The 27,306-nt window shown below is 55.2% G+C and overlaps 1 protein-coding gene across 2 annotated transcripts; it reads right to left on the bottom strand.

Annotated features, from left to right (window-relative positions):
- Positions 1-4,758: 4,758 nt before the first annotated feature.
- Positions 4,759-25,238, bottom strand: KRT80 (keratin 80). 2 transcript variants are annotated; one of them, XM_029955890.1, is made up of 9 exons: positions 24,924-25,238; positions 18,985-19,193; positions 14,588-14,648; positions 14,227-14,322; positions 7,176-7,340; positions 6,447-6,572; positions 5,600-5,820; positions 5,077-5,132; positions 4,759-4,941 (listed from the first exon to the last, which is right to left on the bottom strand). In XM_029955890.1, the coding sequence occupies exons 1-9, from the start codon at positions 25,221-25,223 to the stop codon at positions 4,817-4,819; spliced, it is 1,359 nt and encodes a 452-aa protein (XP_029811750.1). In that variant the 5' UTR covers positions 25,224-25,238; the 3' UTR covers positions 4,759-4,816. The 2 variants fall into 2 exon arrangements, with proteins under 2 accessions (XP_029811750.1, XP_029811751.1); XM_029955891.1 differs by lacking the exon at positions 4,759-4,941 and adding an exon at positions 4,942-4,976 and having other exon boundaries at positions 24,924-25,223.
- Between the last annotated feature and the right edge of the window lie 2,068 nt (positions 25,239-27,306).

Below are 27,306 nucleotides of genomic sequence, written 5' to 3'. Positions count from 1 at the left end.
TTCCTTCCTTCCTTCCTTCCTTCCTTCCTTCCTTCCTTCCTTCCTTCCTTCCCCTCTCTCTTTCCTTCTTTCCTTCCTTCCCTTCTTTCCCTCCCTCCTTCCCTGCATCCCCGTCTCCTTACCCCCCCACCCCCCACACTAACTGTGCTCCTTCAATGTGCCAGACATTGCATTAGCACTAAAGGTCAAGGAGATGCGCCCTCACTTGCATGACCTCAGTTGGGAAGGTATGTCATTCATTCATTCTGACATCAATTTCATTTTTAGTGAGAACCTACTGTGTGCCAGGCACTGTGCAAAGCCCTGGGGGTGTGATAAGATGCCTTCCCCACCCCAAGGAGTTGAGAGTCTTCTGGAGATAAACGGCACAAAAGCAGGCAAATCAAACATGGCTAAAGCAGACAGTGAGAGGTAAGTGTTGGATGAATCTAATGTCTCCCTCAGCACCCAGAGTAGGTCTAGGCACAGACTAAGTATATGTTCAGTTAATGACTGGAAATGAGTGACACAGGTGTGGGGAAATTTCTAGATAACTTCTGAGTTATTAATGAAATGCTGATAGAAGTGCTACATGTGAAAATAGGAAGCAGTCAAAATGGCTCTTATAATCAAACATATAATTTTCAAAGAATCTTATTGAAAAAGAAGAAAGATGGAAAATTAAAGTGCTCAACTCAAGAAGTTGAAAAATGACAAAAATAATAAATTCAGGGGCACCTGGCTGGCTCAGTTGGTAGAGTGTGCGACTCTTGATCTCAGGGTCATGAATTTGAGCCCCACGTTGGGCACAGAGATGGCTTAAAAAATAATAAATTTGGGGCACCTATGTGGCTCAGTTGGTTAAGAGTCCGATTTCGGCTCAGGTCATGATCTCAATTTGTGGGTTTGAGCCCCGCATTGCGCTCTGTGCTTACAGCTCAGATCCTGGAGCCTGTTTTGGATCCTCTCTCTGCTCCTCCCCTGCTCTCATTTCATCCTCTTTGTCTCTCTCAAAAATAAATAAAATATAAAAAATAATAAATTCAAAGAAAGCAGAAGGAAGGAAATAGCAAGTGTGTTGTATATTTTTTGACTCTGAAATTCATGTTCTGATCCAGAAATTCAAATTCATATTTAGAAATTCATAATTCAGAAATTGATAGAATCCAGTAAGGAGTGAGTTAGTCTCAGCTCTAGGCCTCTCTTGAATGTGGATTATCCAGCAATTTCTGCTGAGGTTTGAGAGCAGAGCCCATCCCTCAGGGATAAACCCTGAAGTCTCTGAACTTCCAGTCCGGGGGCCTGGCTGTGCCATGCCCCAAGAGGGCCAGCGCGAGGCCTATTTGCCTGGTATTTGGTATCTGAACTAGTGCACAACATGTGCTATAAAAATAGTGACATTTCTGGTAATCTTTTATATCTGTCGAGCTGTTACAGTTCAGAGTGCTGGGAATGAAGGATGTGATTCTCCTGATAGGAAAGAACACAGCTCTCTTTCAGACCCTCAAACACCCTGTCAGGTGAGTAGGGAAGGCCTAGGCTCCATTTTACAGATGAGGAGAATGAGGCTCCTTTTGTCTGGGGTCTCGTGAGTGGGTGAGCCAGGGCACGAACGCTTTGCGGTCCCTTCTCTGCTCCCAAGCTTCTTGTCGTTGAGACACCTGCTCTTCCTTCAGTCTAGCTACCTCCTTCATGCTCACTTTTTTTTTTTTGAACAAAAGAGGAAGTTTATTGTAATTCTCATATTATCATAGGAAGGACATGGATGCAGGGGGCCTCAAGGACAAGTAAGACCAGAGACTTGAACACCAATAGGAATCTACTGCTCATCCTGCATGTTGATTATATTCTCTCAAGCAAGCTTCCTTCCTGTGGCTGCTAAAGTGGCTATGAGCAGTTCCTGGCCACTCGTCTCTCAGCTATACAACAAAAATGAGACACAATATTTCCCCCCACTTAAGTTAAAAAAATGTTGAAGAGAAGAATTCTGATTGTTCTGATCTAGATTACCTGCCCATATATCAAACCAATTAAATCAACCCTTATGATTGGAAGCCCCCACTAAAACTATATGGCTAGACAGGAAAGAAGTAGCACTCCTCTCCCCCAAAAGAGAGGGTTTTGTTTCCAAGGTAAGGGAAAGACACTGGGAAAACGATAAAGATCTACCAGGTCTCCTGTATTCTCTGTCTTAGTTGGTGGTAAAACTGTCTTCCATGCAATCACTCATGGCAGAGTCCTGGAATTTCTCTAATAGTAGTGACTGCTAGTTGTCTCCAGTATCTGTTATCTTTTCTCCTTCACAAGGCATTCTGCTGCTTGGAACATGAATGTGATGGCTGGAGCTCCATTTTGTATCATGAGGGCAAGTGTCACACTGCTTCACGCTCACTTAAAGGCCCTCTTCCTCCAAGAAGTCTGTTCTGAGTCTCTGGTTCCCTGAATGAGCGCTTCTCGTCCCTGAACTTCTCACTTGGTTAGGAAGTTTGCGATGGCTCTCTTTGGTACATAGCTTATCTTTCAACTTGACTGTGAGCTTCCCGAGATGGAGGGGTGGGGAATGATTGTGGGTGTCTTAGTGCAGGGCTGGGCTTGGAGAAGTTCCTTGGATCCTTGTTTGTTGATCTAGAATTTGATTTGGCAGGATGAGGCCTGTACCCATCAAAATACGTGCTGGGCTGTGCCACCCCCAAGTTGGGCTGATGTGCTTGGGGAATCCCCCGTGTCTGTGCTTGCTGAGGTGGCCACATGGTGCCTAGACACCTCAGGAGGCATCGGGAACATAGGTCAACACTGGGAAAGTCTCCTTATAGGGTGGTGGGGTAGGAGACCTTTTGGTGTTCAAGTTGCATTGGTCTGAAGGTATAATTAAGCCCATGGACCCCTTTCCCCATAATTGGAGAATCCCCAAAGTCCTGTGGTCAACCTGTTGGACCAGTCAGGGACTGGCCAATTCTGAGAGGACAGATACAAACAGACACACAGCTTCATCCATGGACATATCTCAGCATTTTATTCATCCCTTGGAGGGAGAAGGGGGCACTGCCCCAAGATAGTCAGCCAGCCAGGTGGGGTGGCTGGGATATGTGTTCTTTATCCAGATAGTAAATATAGCACTGACTATGCAGAAAGGGAAGCAATAAGTTAAAAGCCACATAAGTTATGAAAAATAATATATATACTCTATATACCTTGCATCCCCACTGAGGATTTGCTCCCTTGGAAACCAATAAATAGGCAGAGAAAGAGCAGCAATCAGCACCCTTTGGGGACTTCAGGGATGAGTCTATGTCTGAGTTTCCTCCAGCCTGAGAGTTGGTAGCCCTTCAGCGCCCCCCAGAGGCGTGGAGGACCTTGAGGCCTCGCAGGGGCCAAGGCCTTGGGGGACCATGTCCTGGAAAGTGAGATGAAGAAATGGAAGACTGGGGCTAGCAGCAGAGAGAGGCAAGGGCAGGTAGGGAGAAGGAAGGGAAGGACAGAGGGTGGCTTGTGGATGAGGGGGTCTGGAGCTGCCAGGATTCCCCTGCGAGCTCCAAAGGTGAGGGCCGAGATCAGGAAAGAGGAATGCTCCTTCCAGTCCCGGATCTTCCCTTTGGAAGCACAATTCCTTTTTGGTTGTCACTGGGGCTCCCCAGCCCAATCTGAAGGGCTCAGAAACTCCCAGACCTGCCTGGACTGCACCTTCTTCAGGGCCCCACATAGGCAGGGTGGGAGGAGGGGACCGAGGAGGGAAAAATAAGAAGCCCTAAGTTCACAGGTGTGGGGTGTTCCTGGGCTCCTCAGTGAATGCAAAGGAGGGAAGGGCCAAGTCTGATTGGCCTGATGGAGAGGAACACCCTGAGAGGTGGGATTCAGGGGAAATGGCCCAGCTTTCATGGTAGGGGTGGAGCTGGGGGTCTCCAGGGCCAGCTTCCAGGCTTGGGGAACCCCAAGGTGGAGGATGGAGGTGCAGAGAGCTTGGATCCTGGGTAGGGTGGGGAACCGCAGGAGGGCAGGGAGGAGAAGGGAGGGCCACATTCTCCTGCTTGGTCCCAGGCTGCCCTCTGGCTTCCCTCTCACAGGGGGTTGATCATGGCAAGAATAGCTTCTGGAGAAGGAGCTGGGAGCTGGCTGGGCAGCCTGTCCAGTTCTGACTGGCCTGCTGCAAGGGACCCACAGGAGGAGAGAAGACGCATAGGTATCTGGGCTGACCTTGGAGGTCCAGGCTCAGGACCCACACACCTGGGGGACTTCCTCCTTTCACTCCCTAATACTGTCAGTTTTCTGGGGGAGCCCAGGTGGTGCAAGAAACACAGGGGTCCTCAGCACCCAGCCTCCTCAGGAACTCCAGATGTGGGGAGGGTGTCCAAGTAGTCCTCATCAGCCCCTGATCCATGGCTGGAGCTGGGTATGCGAGGGCACCAGCCTCAGTCCTGAGGCAGAGGCAAGGCAAGGCTTAATATGTGAGTTTAGGGCAAGGGTTGGACAAAGAGGTCGAAGGTTCCTTGGTCAGAGCCCTCTGTTTGGGGAGGAGCCTCAGAAGAGCAAGGAGGTGGAGATAAAGCTGACCGCCATACCAGTTTACCCAGCTGGGAAAATGTCGGCCGGAAGGTTGGAAGGGTAAGACCGGAATGTGGAGATGGAGTGGAGCCATTCCGAAGAGCCGGCTGCAGGCTGCAGTCGTGAGCAAACCCGGGGCAGCGCACAAGAACGCAGGCGCTGCTCTGACCCCTTCTTTACGTTCAGCATCAGGTTTGCCTCTCCTCCCAACCGAGAGGTGCCAAGCTGCTTTCTTGAGTCTAGCTTAAGTCCCTTTTGTGGCAGGGGAGTGACTTGGGCTACTGGGGTCCAGCTGCCTTTACTCTGAGGCCTCTGACTCCTGCGAGAGGAACTTCTCAGACATTTCGGTGATTTTGATCACAGGGCCTTTTCTGTTCTTCTTCTTCCGGGACTGCGCTCTGGAAAGGCCAGACTTGGAGGCAGCTACAGGGAACATAAGGGGTGGGGCAGGGAAGGGGCTGGAGGTGTGGGGGCCACTTAAAACAATGCCTTTAGGGTCGTGACTCCCCACACCGTGTCCCCTTCCTCACCAGGGGTTCTTAGGGCATGTGGACTCACCGATTCTGGGTCTGGACTGCGCAACACTGACCATGGCGGTTGAAGGCAAGTCCATCCTGGGGGGGTTGGGAGGGGAATGCTGGGATGTAAAGGGGGCCTGTGGCTTAAGCCTCCCTGGTCCTGGGGTCCTGGGGAGTGGCAGGTCGAGGGCAATTCTTGGTTGTTATTCCCAGTCCTGGGCCAGCCTGCTGTGTGACCCTGGCTAGCTAGCTTGCCCTCTCTGGGCCTCTGGTTCCTCTCCCTTGCCCAATTATGCCATAATTATTAATTATGACAGACATTCGCAGGCAGAATTGTATCACTCCTCCCCACCACAGGCTATGTTATGATCAGCTCCTTTTCCAGATAAGAAAACAGAGGATTTAACGGATGGGCCAAGGTCTCGGTTTGTAAGTGGCTGAGCTGGGACCCCAGGACCCCGGGTCTTCCTGGTTCACAGTATCCTGCTGGAGGGGAGGTGGCTTTGTGTGGGATGGGTGTCCAATCCATCCTGTAGCCCCACCCCGCCCACCCCAGCACCCACCGGCTCTCCTCGCCCTCCAGCAGCTTGCGGTAGGTGGCGATCTCGATGTCCAGGGCCAGCTTGGTGTTCATGAGCTCCTGGTACTCGCGCAGCTGCCGCGCCATGTCCTGCTTGGCCTGGTGCAGGGCGGCCTCCAGCTCGGCCAGCTTGGCTTTGGCATCCTGGAAGGCCAGCTCCCCCTGCTCCTCAGCTGCCTTGATGTCCTCCTCCAGTTTCAGGCACTGTGGCCAGGACGACAAAGGGAAGGGGTTAGTGACCCTGGGTGGGAGGAGAGAGTGGGCTGGGACCCCTCCTCTGTCCCTGGTGGGGGTGTGCAGGGCAGGGAGGGCTACGCAGCTGTTTATTCATCGGGGGGGTGGCACTGGGTTGCATCTCTGTAAGAGGGAGTCCTGTTAGACCTAAGGAGACCCTCTCTGGAGGCCGCCAGAGAGGGAAGTTCTTCAGCCCCCAGAGAAGCCTGTCTCAGGACAGTACTTGCTCTAAGGCTTATCCTGGCTGGACGCTGGGCGTAGGCTTCCACTCCCTTCTTCTCTGTATTGTTGACCATTGGCCGGAGGCCTGGGAGGGAGGAGGTGGGCCCTGGGTGCTTGGGCTGGTGCTCTGTTCCTGTCCCCTAGCGCTGGCCAGTTTACAGAGCGCCTTTACATGCAATGCTCATGTGACCCTTATAGTCCTCTTTGGAGGACAGGTGGGGAAACTGAGGCCCAGAGCTGCTAAATGACCTGCCCCCCGCCCTGTGTGTGCTCAGCATGAGAGAGTGTGTGTGAGTGTGAGGAGTGTGCACTCTTCCCTGCCTCCCCTCGTCTCCGCCCCCCCTCCCCCCAACATGGGGCCTTGAGATACTCACATGGCTCTTGATGGAGAGGATCTGGGATCGAAGCTTCTGGATGCGCACGTTGAGGTCAGCAATCTCACTGCGGCTGCTCTGGAGACTGTTCCCAAACTCAGCTGAGCAGGCGGCTCGCTCCTCCAGCTGGAGGGCGTGGAGGAGGTGGCAGTGAGGGGCAGCTCCCTCCCTGGGCCTTTGCCCTTGCCCCTCGCTGCTCCCTTTTTCTCTCACCAGCACCCGCCCCTCCAGCTCTTCCTCCTGTGCAGCCCATGGTGCCCAGGCCAGGCTCGTCCTCCTTCCCCCACCCCACCTCCCCCCATGCTTGGCTCTGGCTGGGCCCACCCCAGGCCTGGTGTTACTGGGCAGCTTCTGGAGGGTGCTGACAGTGCCCCTGTGCTCCCTATGCTGCCCCTCTGGTCCCCACACTGCCCTTCTACTCTCCAGGCTGTCCCTGTGCTCTCCACGCTGCCCCTCTGCACCCCACACCGTCCCTGTGCTCTCCATGCCATCCTGTGCTCCCCATGCTATCTCTGTGCTCCCCACACTGCCCCTCTGCTCCTCATGTTGTCCCTGTGCTCCCCACGCCACCCCTCTGTTCCCCATGGTGCCCCTCTGCTCTCCATGCCACCCTTCTGCTCTCCACACTGTCCCTGTGCTCTCCACTCTCCTCTCACAGACCACAGACTGTCAGCGCACAGAGCTGGGGTGACTTCAGCCCCTCCCCGCCCCACTCAGTCAGCCCCGAACCTGTCTCCGGGAGAACGCCTCGGCTTCCTCCAGGCTGCGGGCCGCGATGGCATCGTACTGGAGCTTTACCTCCTCCACGATGCCACTCAGGTCAATGTGGCAGCGGCTGTCCATGCCCACAGTCACTGACACATCCTTCACCTGGGCTGTCAGGTCCTTCAGCTCCTGGCCGGGCACAGACATGGGGGGCTCAGGGATGGTGGAGGTGGACCAGACCCTCAGCCAGCCATGATCCCCTGCGGTTCCTGCGTCCCCAGGGTGAGTGGAGAGTGGCACTCTTTGTCTCCGGGAGGGGTGGCCCAATGATGAACACCTCTTGGCCATTTGTTCCCAGCTCTGACTCTTGGGAAGCAGCTCACTGCCCCTTCCCATCCATAGCTTTGTCTCCCTTTCTGAGGAGAGGGGACAGGGTTCACTTTACAAGCCTATTTCTCTTCAGTGTCCCCGTCTCTCCCAGGGTGGGAAGCTTTCCTCCTGGCTGATGGGGCCAAGGCCCAGGATGCCTGGTGGGGGGCCCTGGTCCCTTCGCTCCAGCATGGCTCTGTGGTACACAGCCTGGCCTCCCCCTCTGGTGGGAGCTCCCGGGGAACTGGGGAGTCACTGCCCTCTCTGGGCCCCCTACATTGGGAAGTCAACGCTACTGTTTGCTGAATAGGTATTGGAATGGGAGTTCATGGATGATGAGAGGCAGAAATAGGGCTGGAGGCTGGTAATACTGTTCCCACTAGCTTCCCTGTCAGGGGCAGAGGCTGAGGTGACTTCAGAGTCACCCCAGAGACATGCCCTGCCCCCCTCCCCAATCTGGCTAAGGAGTTTGCCTGCAGCAACACAATTTAGCCACAATTTTCACTTTCTCACCATCTTTTAGGGTCCCTCTTCCCTTTTCCTCTCTGGTTCTTTCTCTGCCTAGAAGATGCCAGCCCAGTCCAGTTGGTTGAGCATCTGACTCTTAATTTCGGCTCAGATCATGATTTCATGGTTTGTGCGATTTGGCCCCGTGTCGGGCTCCACGCTCAGCACGGAGTCCACCTGGGACTCTCTCTCTCCCTCTGCCCCTCTGCTCTTGCTCCCTCGCTTTCTTGGAAAAACAAAAACAAAAACCAGAACGGAAAACACTGGCCCACATCCTCAGAAACCCCTGGAAATGATAAAAACCTCTCATTTCCCTGGGGGCTTATTCTGGGCCAGGCTCTGTGCTACGTGCTTTCCAGACCTCCTCACATTTCATCCTCGCCAGGCTGGCATCACTGCCAGCCCCAGAGTACAGAGAGGAAAGAGAATGCGGCACAGAGAGGTTGTGGAGACAGCTGTGGGTGCAGAGCCGGCTTCCAAGAGCCTTTCGGCTCCGGCTAAGCTCCCTGGAGAGGCAGAAACAGGAGTGGAAGACAGGTTATCTTCCTAGCCCCAGGCTGCAGCCTGCCAGCTTGTGGCCTGAATGCTCCGGGGCATGTAGAGAGGCAGGTGGGGACAGGGGACAGGTCTTCAAAAAGGGGCTGCCAGGTGTCACTTTCCAGGCCCTGGGCCACTTCCCCTGGAGGTGCTGAACGACCCAGGCCTGGGCAGGGCTGGTGTGGGAAGAAGGAGCAAGGGTCTGTGGCCAGCATTGTACAGACAGAGTGAGTCAGGTGGCAGGGAGGGTGGGCGGGCACCCTGGGAGGCAGGGGTGGGGCTCACCTGGGGGAGGGAGGGCGTTGCGCACAGTCGGCACAATTACTCCTACTGGCATTCACAGTTCACCCTTGACCTTTACTTCAGTCAGCAAATTTTGGTCCTCGGTCCTATTTTTCTGATTATATATATAAATATATATATATTCCTTCGCTCTGTCTTGCTTGTTTATTTGAATCAGGATCCAAAGAAGGTCCGTTCCATCTATTGCAATTGGTCCATATGTCTCTAAGTCTCTCTTATGCTATAGACACCCCTCCATCTTTTTCTCTCTCTTTTGCTGTTTTTCTTATTTAAATAAAAAAAATTTTAAGTTTGTTTATTTTTGAGAGAGACAGAGAGAATGAGTGGGGGAGGGGCAGAAGAGAGAGAGAGACTCCCGAGCAGGCTCCATACTGTCAGCACAGAGCCTGATGTGGGGCTCGAACTCATGAACCGTGAGATCATGACCTGAGCCGAAACCTAGAGTTGGACGCTTAACTGACCGAGCCACCCTGGTGCCCCGTTGTCTTTCTTATTGGAAACACTGGGTCGCTTGCCTTGTAGCCTTACCCGCAGTCTGGATTTTACTGATTGCACGGTGTGCTGGTGTCTAACTTACTCCTGCGCTCCCTCATTTCCTGTAAACTGGCGATTGGTGAGGCCCGCTCAGATCCAGGTTCAGTTTTTGTCTCAGGACCATATTCTGCCCTTGGTTGCTGACTTTGGGCCCCCTCCTGGCCCTCTGTCTGTCTTGAGGCACAGAGAGGTTGGGGCTGAGCCTCTTACACCTGTGCCTGCAGGGGCTGGTGCTTCTGACCCAGAGCTTGTCTGTCTGCAGGGCTGGGGCTGATGTGGAAGCCCTGGGAGGAAGGCCATCCCTGCCCTGTCTGCTGGCCGCTCAGCCCTGCCCGCCGGCCTCCCTGGTGACGGGATCATGCAGAAGGAAGCTTAAGGCAGTGGTGGGCATACAGAAGGGCTGCTATAGGCAACCCGTCCCCATCCCAGAGCTGGCAGGACCCTGAGCCTCAAGGGCCAGCTGCCCCTTGAGGTCTCCCGATGAAGGATTTTCATCACATTTCAAATGCACTTAACAAAGATCCCTGGGCAAAAACAGGGGGAAAACGCCCAACCCTTTGCCTGTAGGGACACTTAATCGTCCCTACAGACCCATGTCCCATCTCTGCTGCTCCAGGTCACTGTTTCCCACCTGGAACCAGTATCACAGCCAGCGCTTGACTGTGGAAGGTTTCAAGAATTCAGATTTGGGGCTTTCTTGGTCAGCATGTTATAGGGGGACAGTGGGCGTAGGGAGTTCCACATAAAGCCCTCTAGCTCAGGCCTGGGCCAGGAAAAGGCCAGGGCACTGTCAGAATGCACTGTAGGAGGCTCCCCCCAAGCAGGGGGAAGGGATTGGCAACACAGAGCCAATGGAGCAGACTCAGGCCCTTTCTGGAAAGACACAGGGTAAGCATGAGCTCGGTAAACAGAAGTAGGAAACGGAGGGTGAAGAACATCTGTCAACCTGTTCAGACAGGCCGGGCCCTCTGGGCTATGGGGGACATAACAATGCCGGCTGTGTGCAACCGCCTTGGGACGGGCCCTACAGAGCTGGCAAGAATTGAGCCAGCACGCAGTTTACAGCTTCTCTTGAGAGCCAGAGCCGGAGGAGGTCGTCATGCATGTGACTCTCCTCTTTGTGGTCCCCGGGTCCGGGGAGCCAGTGACTGAGGGGGTAATTGACTGCTGCTTGGTAAAATAGAGTGCTTAGTGGCACTGGGCTCTGAACGCTACCACCTCTTATTAGCTCTGTAGCCCTGGCCAGGTGCTTTAAAGCCTCTCTGAGCCTCCATTTTCTCATCTGTAAAATGGGTGTAATTACAGAACTGAAAACCAGCTACCATTTAGTACTTACCATGTACCAGATACTGTTCTGACCGCTTTAGCATATGTGTGTGTGTATTTGATTTTTAAATGAAAAATTTTAAATGTTTATTTTTAAGAGAGAGAGAGGCACCTGGGAGGCTCAGTCTGTTAAGTGTCCGAATTCAGCTCAGGTAATGATCTCATGGTTTGTGAGTTTGAGCCCTGCGTCAGGCTCTGTGCTGACAGCTCAGAGCCTGGAACCTTCTTCGGATTCTGTGTCTCCCTCTCTCTCTCCCCCTCCCGAGCTCACACTCTGTCCCTCTCTCTCTCTCTCAAAAAAATAAACATTGAAAAAAATGTTTAAGAGAGAGAGAGAGAGCGTGAGCGAGCAGGGGGAAGGTCAGAAAGAGAGGGAGACATAGAATCCAAAGCAGGCTCCAGGCTCTGAGCTGTCAGCATAGAGCCGGACATGGGGCTCGAATTCACAAACCATGAGATCATGACCTAAGCCAAAGTTGGATGCTTAACCAACTGAGGCACCCAGGCACCCCTGCTTTAGTGTATATTCACAAAATAGATCCTTACAACTGGCCAGTAAGCTAGGATCTGTTATTTTCTCCCACTTTATAGATAGGGAAATTGTGGTCTAGAGAGAGAGATAAAAGAACATGCTAGAGCTCACATAATTACTGAGCCAGGATTCAAATCTAAAAGCTACTCTAAAGCTTGTGCTCTCTTAATCATCGTTCCTACCTTTATAGGGTTGCTGTGAGGAGTAAATGAGATTATATATAGAAGGCGTTTAGTACAGTGCCTGGGATATACTAGGCACTCAATAAATAGTAGCTAACATTCTGTTTTTGTAATAGGGGATGAAACTATCCTGACCTTTGTCCTGTGTGTGTGTGTGCGCGCGCGCGTGCATGAGTTGGGAAAGGGAAGTCTTGTTTTCTGAAATGCAGAGGTAGGCTGCATGGCCACACTTTTCTGATCTGGTATCTGCTCGAAGTCGAAGCTCGAGTGTCCAGCCCTCCGGGGGTTACTCATGTCTCACTGTGCTTCTCTGTCCCCTGAGCCAGCTGTGGCTGGCACCTCCCTTTGCTTAGACCTGCCTGGCCCCACGTGGTGGCCACTAGCCATGTGGGGTAGTGAGCCCTTGAAATGTGGCTGTCAGTGTAAAATGCACACCAGATTTTGAAGACTGAGCATGAGAAAGAGAATGTAAAACAGCCTCTTAATTTTTTGCATTGATTACATGGTGAATAATGATGTTGTGGATATATCAGGCCGAATAAATCCTATTATTAAAATTAATTTTTTCTGTTTCTTTTCTTAAAATGTGGCTACTAGAAAAACAATCATGGATGGGGCTCACGCTCTATTTCTATGAGGGCCAGCCTAGGGACGCACGGGTGTGGGGGATCCTTGGCGCACAGGGTCAGCCTGTCCATGTCGTTGAACACACACACCTTACTAGGCACCTTGCTGCCTCCCAGAGCACTAATAGCTGTTGTGTGCACTGAGCAACCCCACGTGTACAGCAGTCTCACGAGGGCACAGGCCTGACCGCTCCCCTTTCTGTACCACCCCTCCCAGGGCCCCCAAGGGCTACCCAGCTCTCTTAGAATGAACTCCAACCCGGACTGGGGGCCGAGCCCCCGCGTGAGCTGAGCCCTGCCTGCTCTGTTCTGTTCTAGCCACAGCGGCTCCTCCCTCTCCCCTTCCTTACCAGACCCCTCACGCCTTCAGAGCTTTAGACAGATCTTTCTTCTGGATGAAGCCCCTCAAGTCTCTCCTGGGGTGGACCTTGCCAGCTGGGGCCTTCACTCACTTACACCTCCTCTGAGATGCCCCCCCACTCCCCCATCCTTGACCTTCCCCTCCCTCTCCACCACTACTGCATCATCTGGCTCTCTGCAGCCAGCACTCTTCACCCTCCCAAATGATCTTGCTCAGATGCTCGTGTACTGGTGTGTCACCCGGCCCCTCTTAGCTAGGTGGTAGCCCCCGAGAGCGTGGACTTCGCTCACCTTGCCCACTGCCGTGATATCAGTGCTAGGCACCTGGCAGGCTTGCAGTCTACACTTGTTACATGGATTACTGCATTTAGTAATCAGCAGAACCTTGTGGGCCCCGTATTATGATTTTACAGATGAGGAAACTGAGGCAGAGGGAGGCGAAATAACTTGCCCAAAGTCACAGACATGGAAAAAAAGATAAAGAGTAAGGAGTTGGGGTCCAAGAGCTGCTAAATCTAAATGGAGCACGGACCAAGAAGTTGGGTGGGTGTGCCCTGGCAATGCCCAGGTGTACCACTGCTCATGTCTGGCCCACCTCCAGTCATGTCTCCATGCTGGCAGGGCTGCTCTCCTGGCTCAGAGTTTGGGCTCTGGGCTTGCTGCAAGGTAAAGTCAAGTGCAGATTCTGAAACATTGGCCCTGCGGCTGCCTGCCTGGCTCCACAGTGAGTTTGGACAGAGGAAGCCCCTGGCCCACTTCTCAAGCTAGTTGGCGGGCATGGTGCCCTGGCCAGCCTCCCAGGGCTTGGCCCTGCCAAAGAGGGCTCTGCCAGCGACGCAAAGCTTCTCAGTGTGGCTGATGCCCTGGTCCCCCTGAAAGGGCTGCCTTCCCACTGTTCCTGAGGGTTGTGGCAGTCTCTCTGCTGTGCCACCTCCCGCGGCCATAGACAGGGCTCAGGCCCGTGGCAGCCCTGGCTGGGGACCCAGCCTCCTGGAAAGCAGTGGGGCCCACTTGTAGCAATGAGGCCCAATCTCGCTATCCACAGGACGAGGCCAGAAAACTGGGGTCAGCAGCCCTGAGGGTCACGTTAGCAGAACTTTTTGGTCCCTGCTCTGATCTTGGCCGCCCTGCCATAGTTTGGCACCAGGAGTTTGCAGCGCCCAGGCTGACAAGTCCTGCTATCCCGACGGTGGTTCTGCCTGTTGGTAGCGGAACTGACATTGCGCTGCACCTCTTTACCATCTGCTGACCATAGTGACCGTGCCCTTGGTCTTGCGGGGCCGTTTTCTCCCCAGGCTCAGCTGAGGACTAAGGGACAAATCAGAAGGTGCCCAGAAGCTCCTCTGTCCGCATTTCCTGGGTCATTTTTGTTCTGGCAGAACCTAACATTGTCTGGGAATCAAAGAATCTGACTTCAGGTCTTCTCTGCCTCAGCCCAAAAGAGGGGGGGGGAAGTGCTTATCAGACCTAGGCCTGGGGGGATGCAGAGATGTTCTGTAAGAACAGCTGGTCAAGTCCCCCTGGTTCTCTGCCCCTAAGGGCCCTTCCCAAGCCTTGCCTGGATGCACCCAGCCCCCCACGTCCCCTCGGCACAACAGCACACAGCAAGGAACAGCTTCTCCTTGAGAGAGGGGCCTCTTGGGAATCTGCCTGTGCACCATGAAATGAGCGATGTGGGGACATGTGGGATTATTCACAGCAGCGCAGGAAGGGGTTTAGGGAATTGTTGCTGGATGCCATTCCCTCCCCGTGGACAAGTCAGCTCTTGGCTTAGTGGGACACTGGCCCCATTTTCTCACCTGCTCGTAGATGTTTCTCATCAGCTCCATGAAGCTCTGCAAGCCTTTTAACTTGGTTTCCAGTTCAGTCCGACGAAGACACTCGGCATCCAGGTCCTGGGGGTGGGAGCAGTGGTGAGTGACCAGGGCAGGAGGTGTCCCAGGGTAAGAGTGGGGTGCCCGTCTTCCTGAGGGAGCTGGGGGTGGGCCCCAAGGGAGCCCTGGCTCAGGGCCTGGGAGAAGCAGTAAGGTGAGGACAGATATTGCTGTCGATCTAAGGTCCAAGGACCTGAGCCTCTGAGGGCTTTGCTCGGGGACCCTGAGGGAACAAGGGCGGAAAGTCCACGAGGAAGGAGCCCCTGGGACATGCTGCGTAGGCTACCTTCTTCAGTTGGACGAAGGTGAACTCCATGTCTGTGCGCTTGGAGATCTCGTCCTCATACCTGGGATGGGGGCCAGGGGTGGGGGGTGAGGCAGCGGCAGAGAGAGAAAGAGAGAGAGGCTGGTCAGCTCCATATGGCAGGAACTTGGGGAACTTTAACCCTCCTCGGTGGAGCTCAGGGCCTCTGCTGTACCATCTGGTGCCTTGTGACAATTAGAAAAATAGTGGCCCCCGTCTCAGGTGGACATAGCCCCCCCATCTTCTATGACGCATCCCTTCTAGGCCCATGACTCCTGGCGTGGGCTCCGGGGAAAGCAGGCGCATCTGCTCTCTGTTCTCACACTCCTTCCAGATGATCAGCCAGTCCTCTCCCAGGGGCATATGTCCCCTACTTGGCTCTTCCTCCATGTCCACCTCCTTCAGGAAGCCTCTCTTGATTGCCTAGCCCTTTCATCCTAACTTTATTCTCTCACTTTTTCTCTATCTCCTCCCCCAAGGATCTCCATTTCTAGAAAGCTGTGCCTTTGGTCAAGTCTGCTCCAAGATGTCTGCCCACTGTGCACCCTCTCCCTCCACCTCCTCTGCTCTGCTCAATGGTAGGACACCATTCCATCCATCATGTTCCCTCTGGAGGGGAGAGTGTGGACATCGCAGCCAGAGGGACCCACAGCGTGTTTTCGGTCAGGTGACTGCATCCTCCTCCCTCGGCTCGCCTAGTGGGGGTGTGTGTGCACGCAAGCGCATGCAGTGGTTGGACCAGGTCCAGCCCAGACACACGCCAGATGTGTATAGTCCAACACAGGCGGGTTCTCTCTCTTCTTAGATTTGTCTCCTCCTCACTCAAGTCCACCCAGTGTTTGGAATAAGAACGCTGTTGGACGTTGGACGGGAGACTCTGGGTTGTTGACCTTAACCTCTTCCTCTAATCTTGGCCCCTGGGGGTGGGGTGTCTGCCAGCTGCAGACTTCTCACCCTCAGTCTGCCCTCAGCCCCGCCCACCTCGGTGGATGTGGGGGTTCTGCGCTTCCTGTTTCCCTCCCTCCTCTCCAGGGAATGCCTGAATCACTGGGGCTCTAATTACAGCCGCCTGCCCTCCCCAGGCCCTGACCTTGCTGGTGGAGGCAGCGTAACCATCGCCCACAGCAGCTGGCTGGAACTGCCATCACTCAGGCTTCTTTTCCACCAGCCCACCAGAGAAACCAGTGGGAGTAGACCCAAGGTGACAAGAGCCCGTTGGCCACATGGTCTCTGAAACTCAGTGTACTGGGCTCACACACTCCCCCTAGCCACTGCCCGGGCTTCCAAGAGCCTGTCTGCAAGGGGCCCTTAGGCTGCCGGTCATGGGGGTGGGGTGGAGGGTGGGCCAAGGGAGACTGGGCTGCAGGCTGGGGCCTAGCAGAGCCAGGAGGCTTTGCTTGCACTCTTTCCTGTGCAAGTGGGCTTCACAGCCACACCCCTTGGGCTCAGATCCTGGCTCCGTGCTAACTAGCCACGTGACCTTGAATGAGCTACTTGTGTGCACCTCGGTCATGATAATAGTGATGTCATGAGGGTTATATAAGTTAATACATGGAGTGTTTACAAAGTGCATGGCACCTGCTAAAGCTATTATTATTACCTGGGCTCTGCTCTATCTAATACTAGGTCCCGGCCTCCAACCCTTCTGCCTTGGCCCCTAGCCTTTCTGGAGAGAAATCATTGGAGGTCTCTTTGCAGAGGTGGTTCTCCCAGATGTCTCACTGGGAATTTGGTGACCTTGGAGGAATTCCCTGCCCTGGGGGCAGGGGTCTAAAGAGTCCCAGGCTGAGAAGCCCCTCATTAGCTGGCCCTCTCCACATAAGCCCAGTGCTCAAGGTTCTCTCCCTCTCTCCTCCAGAGTTCTGTCTGCCTGGGGGCAGGATCCTGGGGGGAACTGTCCAGTGGGGGGGGACTCCCTGAGGTGTCAAAACTCCTCCTTACTCCTCACTGCCCTTTCCAACCTTTGGTATAGGCTTCCCTCTTCTCTCTTCACCAACTCTGTTGGATTTCAGCCCTAGTTCACCCCCTCAACCAGATGCTTTTGAGCAGTGAACCTCTTGCACAACTGTACATGGCACCCCTGAGTCACTTGCTACGTGGCCTTGGGCAAGTGGTTTCCTAAGAGGCTTTGCCCAGCCTCTGCTTCATCCTTAGTAAATAGAAGAGTTAACTAACTGATCCTTGGGGTTGTGGCTACATCAAAGCCAGGAAGTCTTCATCCTCATGGAGACTCAGGTAAATACCATCTCTCCTACTGCCTTCTCCCGTACTGCCAATCTGCCAGCCACCAATTCCCAAACCCATTCTCAGCCCGTTTCAGCTTGTCACATCCACCCCGGCAACCGCCCCCCCTCCCTTGTTTATTTCCAGGAGTGAAGCTGATCTCATCGGCCTTACAGAGGCAGGGCACACCCCTCCTTGTTAGGGCTTGGCCTGGCGTCTCCTGGCTCCTGGGGGCCCCCAGGCTCTGCACAGCCAGGCCGCAGCTCCCCTGGCCCTGGCAGATGGATCTGGAAGCCCTCCAAACTCATCTTTCCCAATCCTGGTGGGTTCTCTACCCAAAGAAAGGAAGAGAGGCCCTGAGCCCAAATAGCAAGCTCGGGTAGCAGATGGAGGCCAGGCAGTGAGCCAAACGGGGAGGCTGAGCCAGATTAAAACAACAAGTAGTGTTTGTACAGAACTTCCACTTATAAAGCGCCTTCATGGATGTGATCTGGCTGGCCCAACAGGAGCAGCCTTACCCTTTGGCTGGCTGGGATTAGAACCGGACTTAGCATGCAATGGCTGTGTGACTCTGGACAACTCCCTGCCCTCTCTGGGCCTGTGTTTCCTTCCCTGTGAAAGGAAGATCCAAGCATCCCATCCAGCCATTCTCTGGTTCTCTGAGGGCCAAAGACTTGGTAGATATCAGTGAATAGAGTCTTGGGTTCTGGTATGCTGACCCTGAACTTCTCATCATGGTCAGACGTTGAAATCAGGCAGCCCAGAATGAGCAGTGAGGTTCCCTATGGGTTTCTATAGGACCTGGTAGGGCAGGGTTGGGGATCGGTGGCCCCTAGGCCACAGAGAGGCTCAACCATGAGGATGAGCCCTGGTCTTTGGCCAGAAAGTTCCAACTAGATTGATAGATAAGGAAATTGAGGCCCCCAGAATGGGGAGAGGTTCGCATGTGACCGTATCCTCTGATCATGGCCTGAGCAGGGGCGGTCATATGGGGAGGTGGTGGGAGAGCCGAGCCACAGTCCAGATCCCTGGACTCCCGACAGGATGCTCTGTGCTCCAGTCCCACCTGGCTGGCTGCTCCCAAGGCTGTAGGCCTCACCTTGGGTTGCTGAGGCTTGGAGTGCTAGAGGAAGGGAGGGGAGGGGCTCAGGGGCAACCTGTCCTCCCCTTTAGAGGGCCTCCTCCAAAGGAGACCAGAGCACAGGAAAGGGTGCCTCTCTGCTCTGTCTCAGCCTCCTCGTCCTGGAATTTCTGCCCACTATCTGATCAGAGGTCACCTCTCCTCCGAGTTACCCAAGCACTGGGTCTGCCTTTCCAGACTGCCCTATCTGTGTCAAGATCACTACCATAGGCTGGCCCCTTCAGCCTTCTAGGGGACAGAAGACTTGGCGTATCTGGCTTCCGGGCGCCATGCTGAACTCCCCACTGCTTCTTCCCGCCAGGCTCTTGGTTCGGTATCACCATTACCCCTCCAGACACGGGGAAATGAGGTGTGGACGGTAAGCAACATGCTGAGGTCACAGAGCTAGTGAGGAGCAGAGGCAAGAGGTGACCCCCTTTCAGTCTGCAAGCATCTCACAGCCTGGCGCTGTGACTCCCTCTCTCTAGACCCCAAGGCGACTACTGAGGTCAGGCACGTGTCACCTATAAAGACTGTTTATTCCACCAAACCCCACTATGCCTGTCTCTTGCCTGCACCTGCTTCCCTTTCCAGCCCACTTGGGATCAAATTTCCAAATTTCCAAACTGTATCCAAGGCAGGAGCCCATCTGTTGCTCTACCTGGTGACAACTTCCCATTGGCAGTGGGATGTGTGGGGGAGAGTAAGTGTGTTTACGGGCACGAGAGGAGGGGATAGGGCACAGGGCCTGCAATGGGGCACAGGTGCTTAGCTGTCAGCGAGCACGAGACTGACCTTGTTGCGTGATCGCTGTTGGAAAAGGTTGCTGTGGGTTCACTGTCATAATCCCCCTGATACTTAGAATACTGGCTGCCATACAGTAGTGACTAAGTCTGTACTAAGGGAATGTTCTTTAAGGAAGTCTTCTCTTTTCATGGCTTGGGAGCCCTGGCCCTTGCATCTGAGTGCAGGTGGGTCCCCACCATCAGTCCCTGTCCCCCACCCCTCCGGCCCCTGTATGGCGCACATGTCCTACCTGATTCGAAACTCCTCAACCTTCTCCAGCACCTGCAGCAGATTGGCCTCCAGCTGGGCCTGCTCCTGATTCACTTTGCACACTTCCTCTTGCAGCCGGCCCTGGTACTCCTCATAGAGGTGCCCGAGGTCGAAGGTGGCAGAGTCCTGGCCTTGCAGGAAGTGCCAGCGGGTCTCCAGCAGCTGGTTGCGCTGTTCCAAGGCTTGCACCTGGAAGAGCAGGGGAGCATCGGTGTGAGGGCCGGGTGCAGATGGGCTGGGCGCTGAGGCCCGGGGCCAGACCGTGTGCCCACATGGGGGCCTCTCTGGGCAGTGGCGGCTCATTTGTTCTGTGCTCTCCACCCTGGGCCTCATGAGGCACATTCAAATCACATCTCCAATTACTGATGGTTCCAACAGAAGATGGAGAGATACGATGAGGAGGGAATCAGAGAGAGGCGGGGCCAATTAGCAAAGGTTTCCTAGGGGAGGAGCAGGGCCAGAGAGAGGAGGGAAGGGGCTGAATGTGCCGAGCATGTGAGAGGCCCTCCATGCCTGCCTGGGGCTTGGGTGGGAGACCCCAGGGAACGTAGGGCGTCAGAGGCCCATCTGCCACCCCCCCATCTGACAAGCCTAGTCTCATCTTGCCTTGGAAACTCAGCAGGGTAGGGCCTGGTTAGTACTGAAATGCTATTCCTCTCGACAGCTCTGGGCTTGTAGCCTCTCCAAGCCTCAGTTTCCCTAGCTAGAAGATGGGGGAGCGATGGCCTACCCTGGCCACCTCTCAGAGCTGTTTGGGAGAGGAAGCTGGGAAGGTGCTTTGGAACAGCCCTATTAGCAAATGTTTACGTGGCCCCTACTGTGTGCTTGAATCTAGATGCTTTGACATCTTTGCTTCTTTAGATCTCTACCACCTAATGGGCTGGGTACAGTTATCCTCCACCACACTTCACAGAGAGGTTAAGTAACTTGCCCAAGGTCACAAAATTAGAAAGTGGCAGAGCCGGGTGTGGAATCCAGGGAGCTGGGCTTTAGAATCTTTGGCCCCCTGCAACATGTGGCCCTTGTCTGCTGCTGGAGTCACCGCGGGCCCTGGGATCCACCTGCCCTTCCCGGACTGGCTTCTGCCTCTAGTTGGGGCCAGCTTTGCCATAAGGGTGATGACTGGGCAGGCTCTGGGCACAGCTGCCGCTCTCAGACTGCCTCCTTCCTGCTCTCCTTTGCACACTGATGCAGGGCCTCCCACGGCTCCCACCCCAGCCACCTCACGCTGTCCCTCTTGAATCTTCTTCTTCCTTCCAGCTAGTTTAGCTCAGTGCAGCCTGGGGCACCCCCTGCCTCTCCCCAGGGTGCCTGTCCTTTCCAGGCTTCAGCCCTTCTCTGCCCTCCTCTTCCGCCATCCCTGCCCCTCCTGTATGGGCTCCCAGCTCCCCTCCTGCAGGAAGCCTCACAGTTCAAAAAAGGCCCCCCTTCCTCTCCTTATAAGGTTTTCAGTTCGTCTCCTCCTCCCTTGTCCTGACCTACCACCGTCCCCACCAAACTGGGAGCCACCCAGTCCCTTCCTGGGATCCCTACAACTTGGTGCCCACAGCAGGGGCCTGGCTCCTGGACAGGCGGGCTGTTGTCACGAGGGTGCTTTGATAACCAGCCTAGCGAGGTTCCCCTGCCCACAAGCAGGTAGCTGCTCCCCCCTCCGTCCACTGCTGGCACTAGCTCCCAGAATCACAGTAGAAAGGGCCAGCATCATGGCCAGGAGCCTTTTGGATCAGCTGGTTTGTGCTCTTTATCCACAGAGAAGGAGGTAAGGGCCCAGGGTGGTCAAGCGACTCGTCCAGGATCAGATGGCAACTTGGTGGCCACGCTTCCCAGACAGTCCCAGACAGTCCCTTTGGATGCCCACTGCCCACTCTGGACCTTCAGGGACTCCCTGCAATTTTTGAATTTGGGGGGGCCAGGTGGGCCCTCCTTTTTCATTTTGTCCTGCCCAGATTCTCAGGTTTTCCTGAGAGACCTGAATATCCTTGAGAAGTCCCCTCTGACATTTGCATCCGGTAATACCAGCTGGGATAGTGGGCGATGGCCCCGTAGGCTGTGCTGTCATTTCCTTGCTTAGCTCCCATTTGTTCTGGTAAGTTCTGGCCACAGCCAGCCTGAGCCTCCAGCCTGCTGCTCTTCCGGCCAAACAGGGGCAGTAGAGACGGAGGGCAGAGGGTTTCTGGTCTGCCTGTGTGTGCGAAAGGGATCTCTACTGGGGGAGCTACTTGCTCACTCCACCTTGCCTCTGTTTTGACAAGCCAGAGCCTGGTGTTTACACTGAGGGTGAGGTGAGAGGAGAGCGGCCAGGCTCCTTCCTCCTCCCATACGCGACAAAACCCCTTCACAGCAGGAAGTCCTTCTCTGAGCCTAACCTCAATTTCCTAGCTTTGCTGTCAGCCTGCTGGGAGATACTGTACCTCTGGCCAGTCTGTCCAGCTGACTTTTGGTTTCGAGAGACTGAGTGGCCCTTTCCCCTGCTGCCCCTGGGGGAGTTTCTTGTTGTCTCAGTGGGCGGGGATGGAAACCCATCTGCCATCCAGAATTTTCCCTGCACAAAGCCTCCTCCCTCTCTGCCACAAAGGCCTAGGGAGGGCCAGGTAACCAGTTAATTGCCTCTAACCTGTCAAGGCTGCTGAACAGTCTTGTTCCCCTTCCTCCCTATTCTGGCTGGCCCCTCCCCGCTCCCCCTTTCCCTTAAATCACAGGTGACAGCTGGCGGAGCCGCCTCGGCCTCCTCGGAGAGCAAACCCCTGCCTCCCATTTTACAGATGAAGAAACTGAAACCCAGCAGCACAGAACTCACCGTGACCCAACACCACCGCCCGGCTGAGAAGCAGGCCCAGACCAGGGTGGGGACACATGTCCTTTTTGCGGAGGAAACTGAATAGCCTAGGCTCCAGCTCCCAGCTAGGGGCTCTGGGGAGGGAGGCTTCAGATCCCCAGCCCATGGTCCTAGCGGGTGAGCTTGCAGAGGTGACCCTGGGGCTTGTAGGTCCTTGTCCCCACATGGTGGTGGTCGGGGGCGGTGGCTGTCAAATCCCCTGCCTTCCAGGAAGTGCTGGTTCGTGCCCTTCTGCCTGCAGACAGGTCAATGGCTACAGAGACTTCCAGAGGCCACACAGGCCCGCGGGAAGACATTGCGCCCATGGCTCTGTCTCCAGCCACTTCACCACCCCTCATACGTTCCCTTTCTACAGCCCCCTTAGGGGTGCTGCTGGATGTCCTTTCTCCTGTCCCCTTTCCTTCCCCTCTGCCTGGCCAGCAGCCTCTGCTGGCTGTTGGCATGCCTCTCCCTGACTGCCTCAGCCTCCTCTCCTGCTGCTGCTTCTGCTCATTCCCCCTCCTCTCAGGGCTGTTATTTGTCCCTGTCCCTCCACTGGGTACAGCTCAGGGCCACTTTCAGAGTGGGAGCAGAGCGGGCAAGGGAATCTGAAGCTCAGAGAGGGTGAGTGGCTTGCTCAAGGAAACAGCTTGCAAATGGAAGAAAAAACACTGCTCCAGGGACCCTCCGCTGACTCCGGGGGGGGGGGAGTCTCCCCCCCATCCTCTTCCTCCTTCTTTTCTTCCTTGGTGCTCTCTGATTTCTCTTGGTGCCTCAGAGGGCCCAGAGGGGACGTGCATTTGGAGGGTCTCTGCCCATTCCTTCTCTTTGCCTAGAGCCCCCACCCCTACCTCGGTTACAGCATCTTGCCCCTGGGCCCATACATTTCCTTCTAACCCTGTGCTGCACTGTTACCAACAAAGTTCTCCCCTCCTCCCTCCCTTGGGCACCTGCTAGAAGGGGCCACCAGTGTTCACAAGCTGCCTGGGCCGGGCTCATTTATGTGATTTTTTATTTGACAAACAGAATCCACCTGGTACCTGGTAAGTACTTTATAAATGCTCTTCAAAATTATCCCATTTGATCCTGACAAGACTATCACACACGTGTACTGAGAACCAAAGAGGTTAAATAATTTGCCTGAGATTAAACAGTGGGTCAGAGGTGGAACCAGGATTCAGATTCAGAAATGGGGCTTTCCCTTGGGCCCCGGAGGCCTTTATAAGGAGAAGGGAAGGGACACGAGCTAACAGACTGAGCTCACGGACCTTCTCTGTGCTGGGGCTTTTTGGCCCCAATGATCAGCGTCCTCAAAAGGCTAGCACCCATGGTTCCTGGCATCCTACCCTGAAGAACATCTGTCTCAAGGCCAACGCTCTAGGATTGGGAGGCTCCAGTTCCGCTGAAGACCTTAGAGGGCAGCACCCTAGCCCCAGGCACAGGACCCCAGCCCCTTGGGCCTTTTCTCTGTGCCTATCTACCTTTCCTGTCCCCATGGCAGACGCACAGGGTGATATCAGAAAGAAAAGCCTGGCGTTCAGAAAGAAAAGCCACCCATCTGAGCCAAATTACATAGCTCACAAAGCATTCCTTTTAAGGGATTAAAGCGGGTTTCGAGAGGCGGTGGTTGTGCTGGGACCTGCCTCCCCGGGGCAGCAGGCTGTTTTCCGAGGGCACATGGCCCAGCAGCTCGGGGATCTGCACAACCAGCTGGGCGGGGGGTCTGCGGAGGGAATGTGCCACCTCAGTGGACGGCTGTCCTTCTCCAGCTGTCATTTCCCTCCTCATCCCCCCTCCCCCCTGTCCTGGTCACCCCGGCTGTGGGTGCAGGAATGCTGTTCTGGCCACATGAGTTGGGGGGAGGGAGAAACACACCCAAGTCCAGACTGTACACTAGGTGGGCATGTGACCTTGGCCAAAGGGCCAAGCTTTGCAGCAGGGGAAAGAGCCGTTGGGGAGTGTGGCTGCATGGGCTGAATAACGCGTATTTGCCGAGTTCCCGCAGAGAGCAGGGCACAGGCAGAGGCTCTAGGCACGTGACCTTCTTCCCTCTGCCCCTGTCCACGAATGCCCCCCTGATGGGGGTCACTAGGCATGTGCAGAGGGGCACCAAAGCAGGGAGACCAAGTGCAGCAAGGATGGAGGCAGGGGCAGAAGGATAGGGCTCTGGTTTACTGAGTAGGAGAGAGATGTTGAGTTTTCCCCATCTGTAAAATGGGCATAAAATTATTTTGTTCATAAGGTTGTTGAGGGAAATAGAGACAGAGATGTGAAGCACCCAGCACAGCAACTGGCACGTAGTAAGCAGTGAATGCAGCTGTTACTTGTATGGGCAGGGCAGGGGGAGTGCGTAGAGGAGGGAGGGCTGATCAGGAGAGATTTCTTGGAGGAGGTGAATGAGGAGTGGGCTTGGGACGTGAATAGGACTTTCGCAGAGCTCTTGAAGCCCTTGCCTGGGGGCAGAGATGGACAGGAGTGCCCCCAGACCAGCACATCAGCCACGGCAGTGGGGTCTAGGAAGTCTGGGTGCGGGGGACTCACTTCCTCTCTCATCTGAGTGCTGGGGAGGTCTGGCCGCCTGTCTGCTTCTGACTCGCAGCATCCATTCTCTGCATTCCTATCTCCTGACATGGTGCCCCGGTTTCCTTACCCTAAAGCCTCCTTCTGGAGGCTGCACATGCCCCTTTGGCCTGCTGGCACCTCCCCAGGAGTTGAGCAGGGCCAAGGTCTGGAAAGGAGCATGGACTTGGGGAGCTGATCTCCTCTGTCCACCTGCCGTTCCTATGAGAAAGTATTCTCCTGGCACACTTAGAGCCCCTCCCCAGTGTCTGCCTGGGGGGACAGGGAGCCCAGGCCATGAAGCACATCATTATCCAGAGGTCCCTTAGAGCCATCCGGGAGCCTCTTTCTCCCCCAGTGCCAGGATAGCTCAGGGACTTGCCTCACCATCTCTCTGCTCTGGGCTAGTCTGACTGCTCCTCATTGGCTGGTTAGCTGCAGTCAGGGGTGGGGCCATGATGATCCAGAAATACAGAGCTCAGCCACCTGCCCAGGTCTGAAGGTCTTTAGGTTTTGGGACCCCCCTCCCCACCACATCTGCTCACCTTGCCAATCAGGGAGGCAAATTTATCATTGAGGACCTTCATCTCCTCCTTCTCCTGGTTCTTCTGTTGCTGGATGCTTGGGTCCACTTTGAGGTCCAGGGGCACCAGCAGGTTGGAGTTCATGGTTACCTTGGGGATGGTGCCGGCTGGCCCACAGCCTGTGAGGCTGCAGGAGCTGAAGCCTGTCCCGGGGGTTACAAGGCTGCCCCATCCCGAGGTCCCAGGCCGGGGGCCGCCCACAGGGGTCACCTCACAGCTGCTAAGGCTGCTGAAGCCAACGACGCAGGAGCGGCAGGCCATCGTGGCCCCCGGGCCCGGGACTCGGGAGGGCACGGGGATGTGAGTGAGCCTTTGAGGGGGTGGCGGGTAGCTGGCTCTGGTCGCTGGCAGGGCAGGCTGGGCACTGAGGAGCAAACACCTGTCCTACAGTGCTCATTAGCTCCAGGAGGGCGGGACACCTCCCAGCCCGACCAACCTGTTAGATGATGCGATGCTTCCGCCCCTCCCCCGGCACCACGCACCCATCTCCTCCCAGAGCCTGAGACCTGCTGCCTGTGGGGGCTGTTCACAGGCCCCCTCCTCTCCCCAGAGCTGGATCTGGGTCCAGGGAGGGGGACAAGACTGGGCTGGCTGGCTGGCGGGCTGGGTGGGCATGGAGTGGCTGTCAAGGAAGGGCAGATTTGAGGAGGAAGGAGAGAGAGGAGACAGAGAGAGCGCGCCTCTCACCACAGACCTCACTGCATACCTGAAGGCTGACGTAGCTGGGCTCACATACTTCTGGAAAAGATGAGGCAAGCACGGGCTCTATACTCCCTGAGTGTAGGGCAGCTGTCCCGGGCGGCGTGGCATCCTGACACTGGGAAACAGCGCCTTCTTATTTATTTTCTAGCTGCCTGAGAGTCTCCCAGGCTTATCTTCTCTTCCTGTCTTCCTCCCTCTCTCCCTCCTTCCCTCCTTTGATCTATCATTTATTGAGCACCTACAGGGACAACCCGGTGTTCAGAGGCTAGAGAGTAAACAGATGGCCAAGGCCAAGAGCTTTGGCTTCAGACAAGGGAGATTTGGGCTCCAGACTCAGCTTGGCTACCCCACCCCCACACCCACCCCATGACCTTAGGCAGGTCACTTGACTTCTGTGTTGAGGATGAAAATACCACCCCCACGGAGTCAGTGTATGCACAAAGCTGGGTGGAGGGCAGGGCACGAAGTCCTCAGTAGATGGTGGCTACGACCCAGGGCCTGCCTTCGGAGGGTTGGGTCTAATGGGGAGATGGCAGGGGTCACATGCAGCTCTTCCTTAAGGGCTGTGGGAATGTGGCCCTGCCTCCCACCCTTTCTTTCCTCTCCTTTCCTCCGGCCATCTGTCCAGAGGCCACAACTGTCTTGAGGCTGAGTCCCCAGCTCTGATGTTGGAGGTGGGCTGGCAAGGTACTTCTGGGGGACCGGGTCACTGTGATGCTGTGTCCCTGCTTTTGACACATGCCACCCCCTTCCCCGTTCTGTGCCACTCAGTGGCCCACCCTGATCTCTCTGACCTGGTGTCTGTGTGGCATGTATCTGTGTGGGTCCTCAGCAGCCTGCCCTTCCCCATGCTGGCCACCCCCCTGTGCTCTATGGGGATGGGGGAGGCAAGCAGTGGCACTGTGGGCTCTGCTAGTGCCAGAATAACAAGGCGACATGTCAGGTATTTCCCAAATGCCTTGCACAGATTCATTCCCTTAATCCTCATGACATTGGAGGTAGATGAGTTAATTATTCTCAGCCCCAATTTACAGATGGGGAAACTGAGCCTCAGTAGGGTTCAGTGCCTGTCTCAGGACCCAGATGGTTGCAGTTATGAGCCCTCCCTCTTATCTTAGCCTCTAGGCCTGGTGGCCCCTGGAAAGGGCAGCATGATGACAAGAGCAAGTGCCTTCTTACTGTCCCAGGTTTGGGCCCACCTCCTAATTTTCTTTTAAGCTGGATGGCCCAATTCTCAAAACTGTCTCTGCACAGCTGAAATCTGCCATTTCTTGCTGACTCGTGCTGACCTCTGTCAGCCTCGGAGCTTTAACAAGTCACCCTTAATGGCCTTGTTTCTGGCTTCCAGGCTGGCATGGCAGGGCCCTCTTGGTGGGGAGGCCCTGACTACTGCCTGGCTTTCCTCAGGGTGGCCGCGTCTCTTGGAGGCTTAGAGGCCATGTTGGCCTGGGGCCCTGGCCAGAGGTGGGGCGTGGGTCCCGCCGGCTGTTGCCTCTCTGGCCCTGCAGTCCTAGAGGTGTCTCTGGCTGTCACAGCTCCGGCTGGCTGCCAAACAGGAAGAGCAGCGGAAAAAACTCCAAGCAAACAAAACTCCTCCAAGCACCTAGCCCCTCCTACTCCCTTGCCCCTCCCACTTCCGGTT

Source organism: Suricata suricatta, chromosome 10, assembly GCF_006229205.1.
Source record: "Suricata suricatta isolate VVHF042 chromosome 10, meerkat_22Aug2017_6uvM2_HiC, whole genome shotgun sequence".
Taxonomy (NCBI): Eukaryota; Metazoa; Chordata; class Mammalia; order Carnivora; family Herpestidae; genus Suricata; species Suricata suricatta.
The sequence above is the reverse complement of the archived record's forward strand: the minus strand, read 5'-3'. Positions and strand labels throughout refer to the sequence as shown.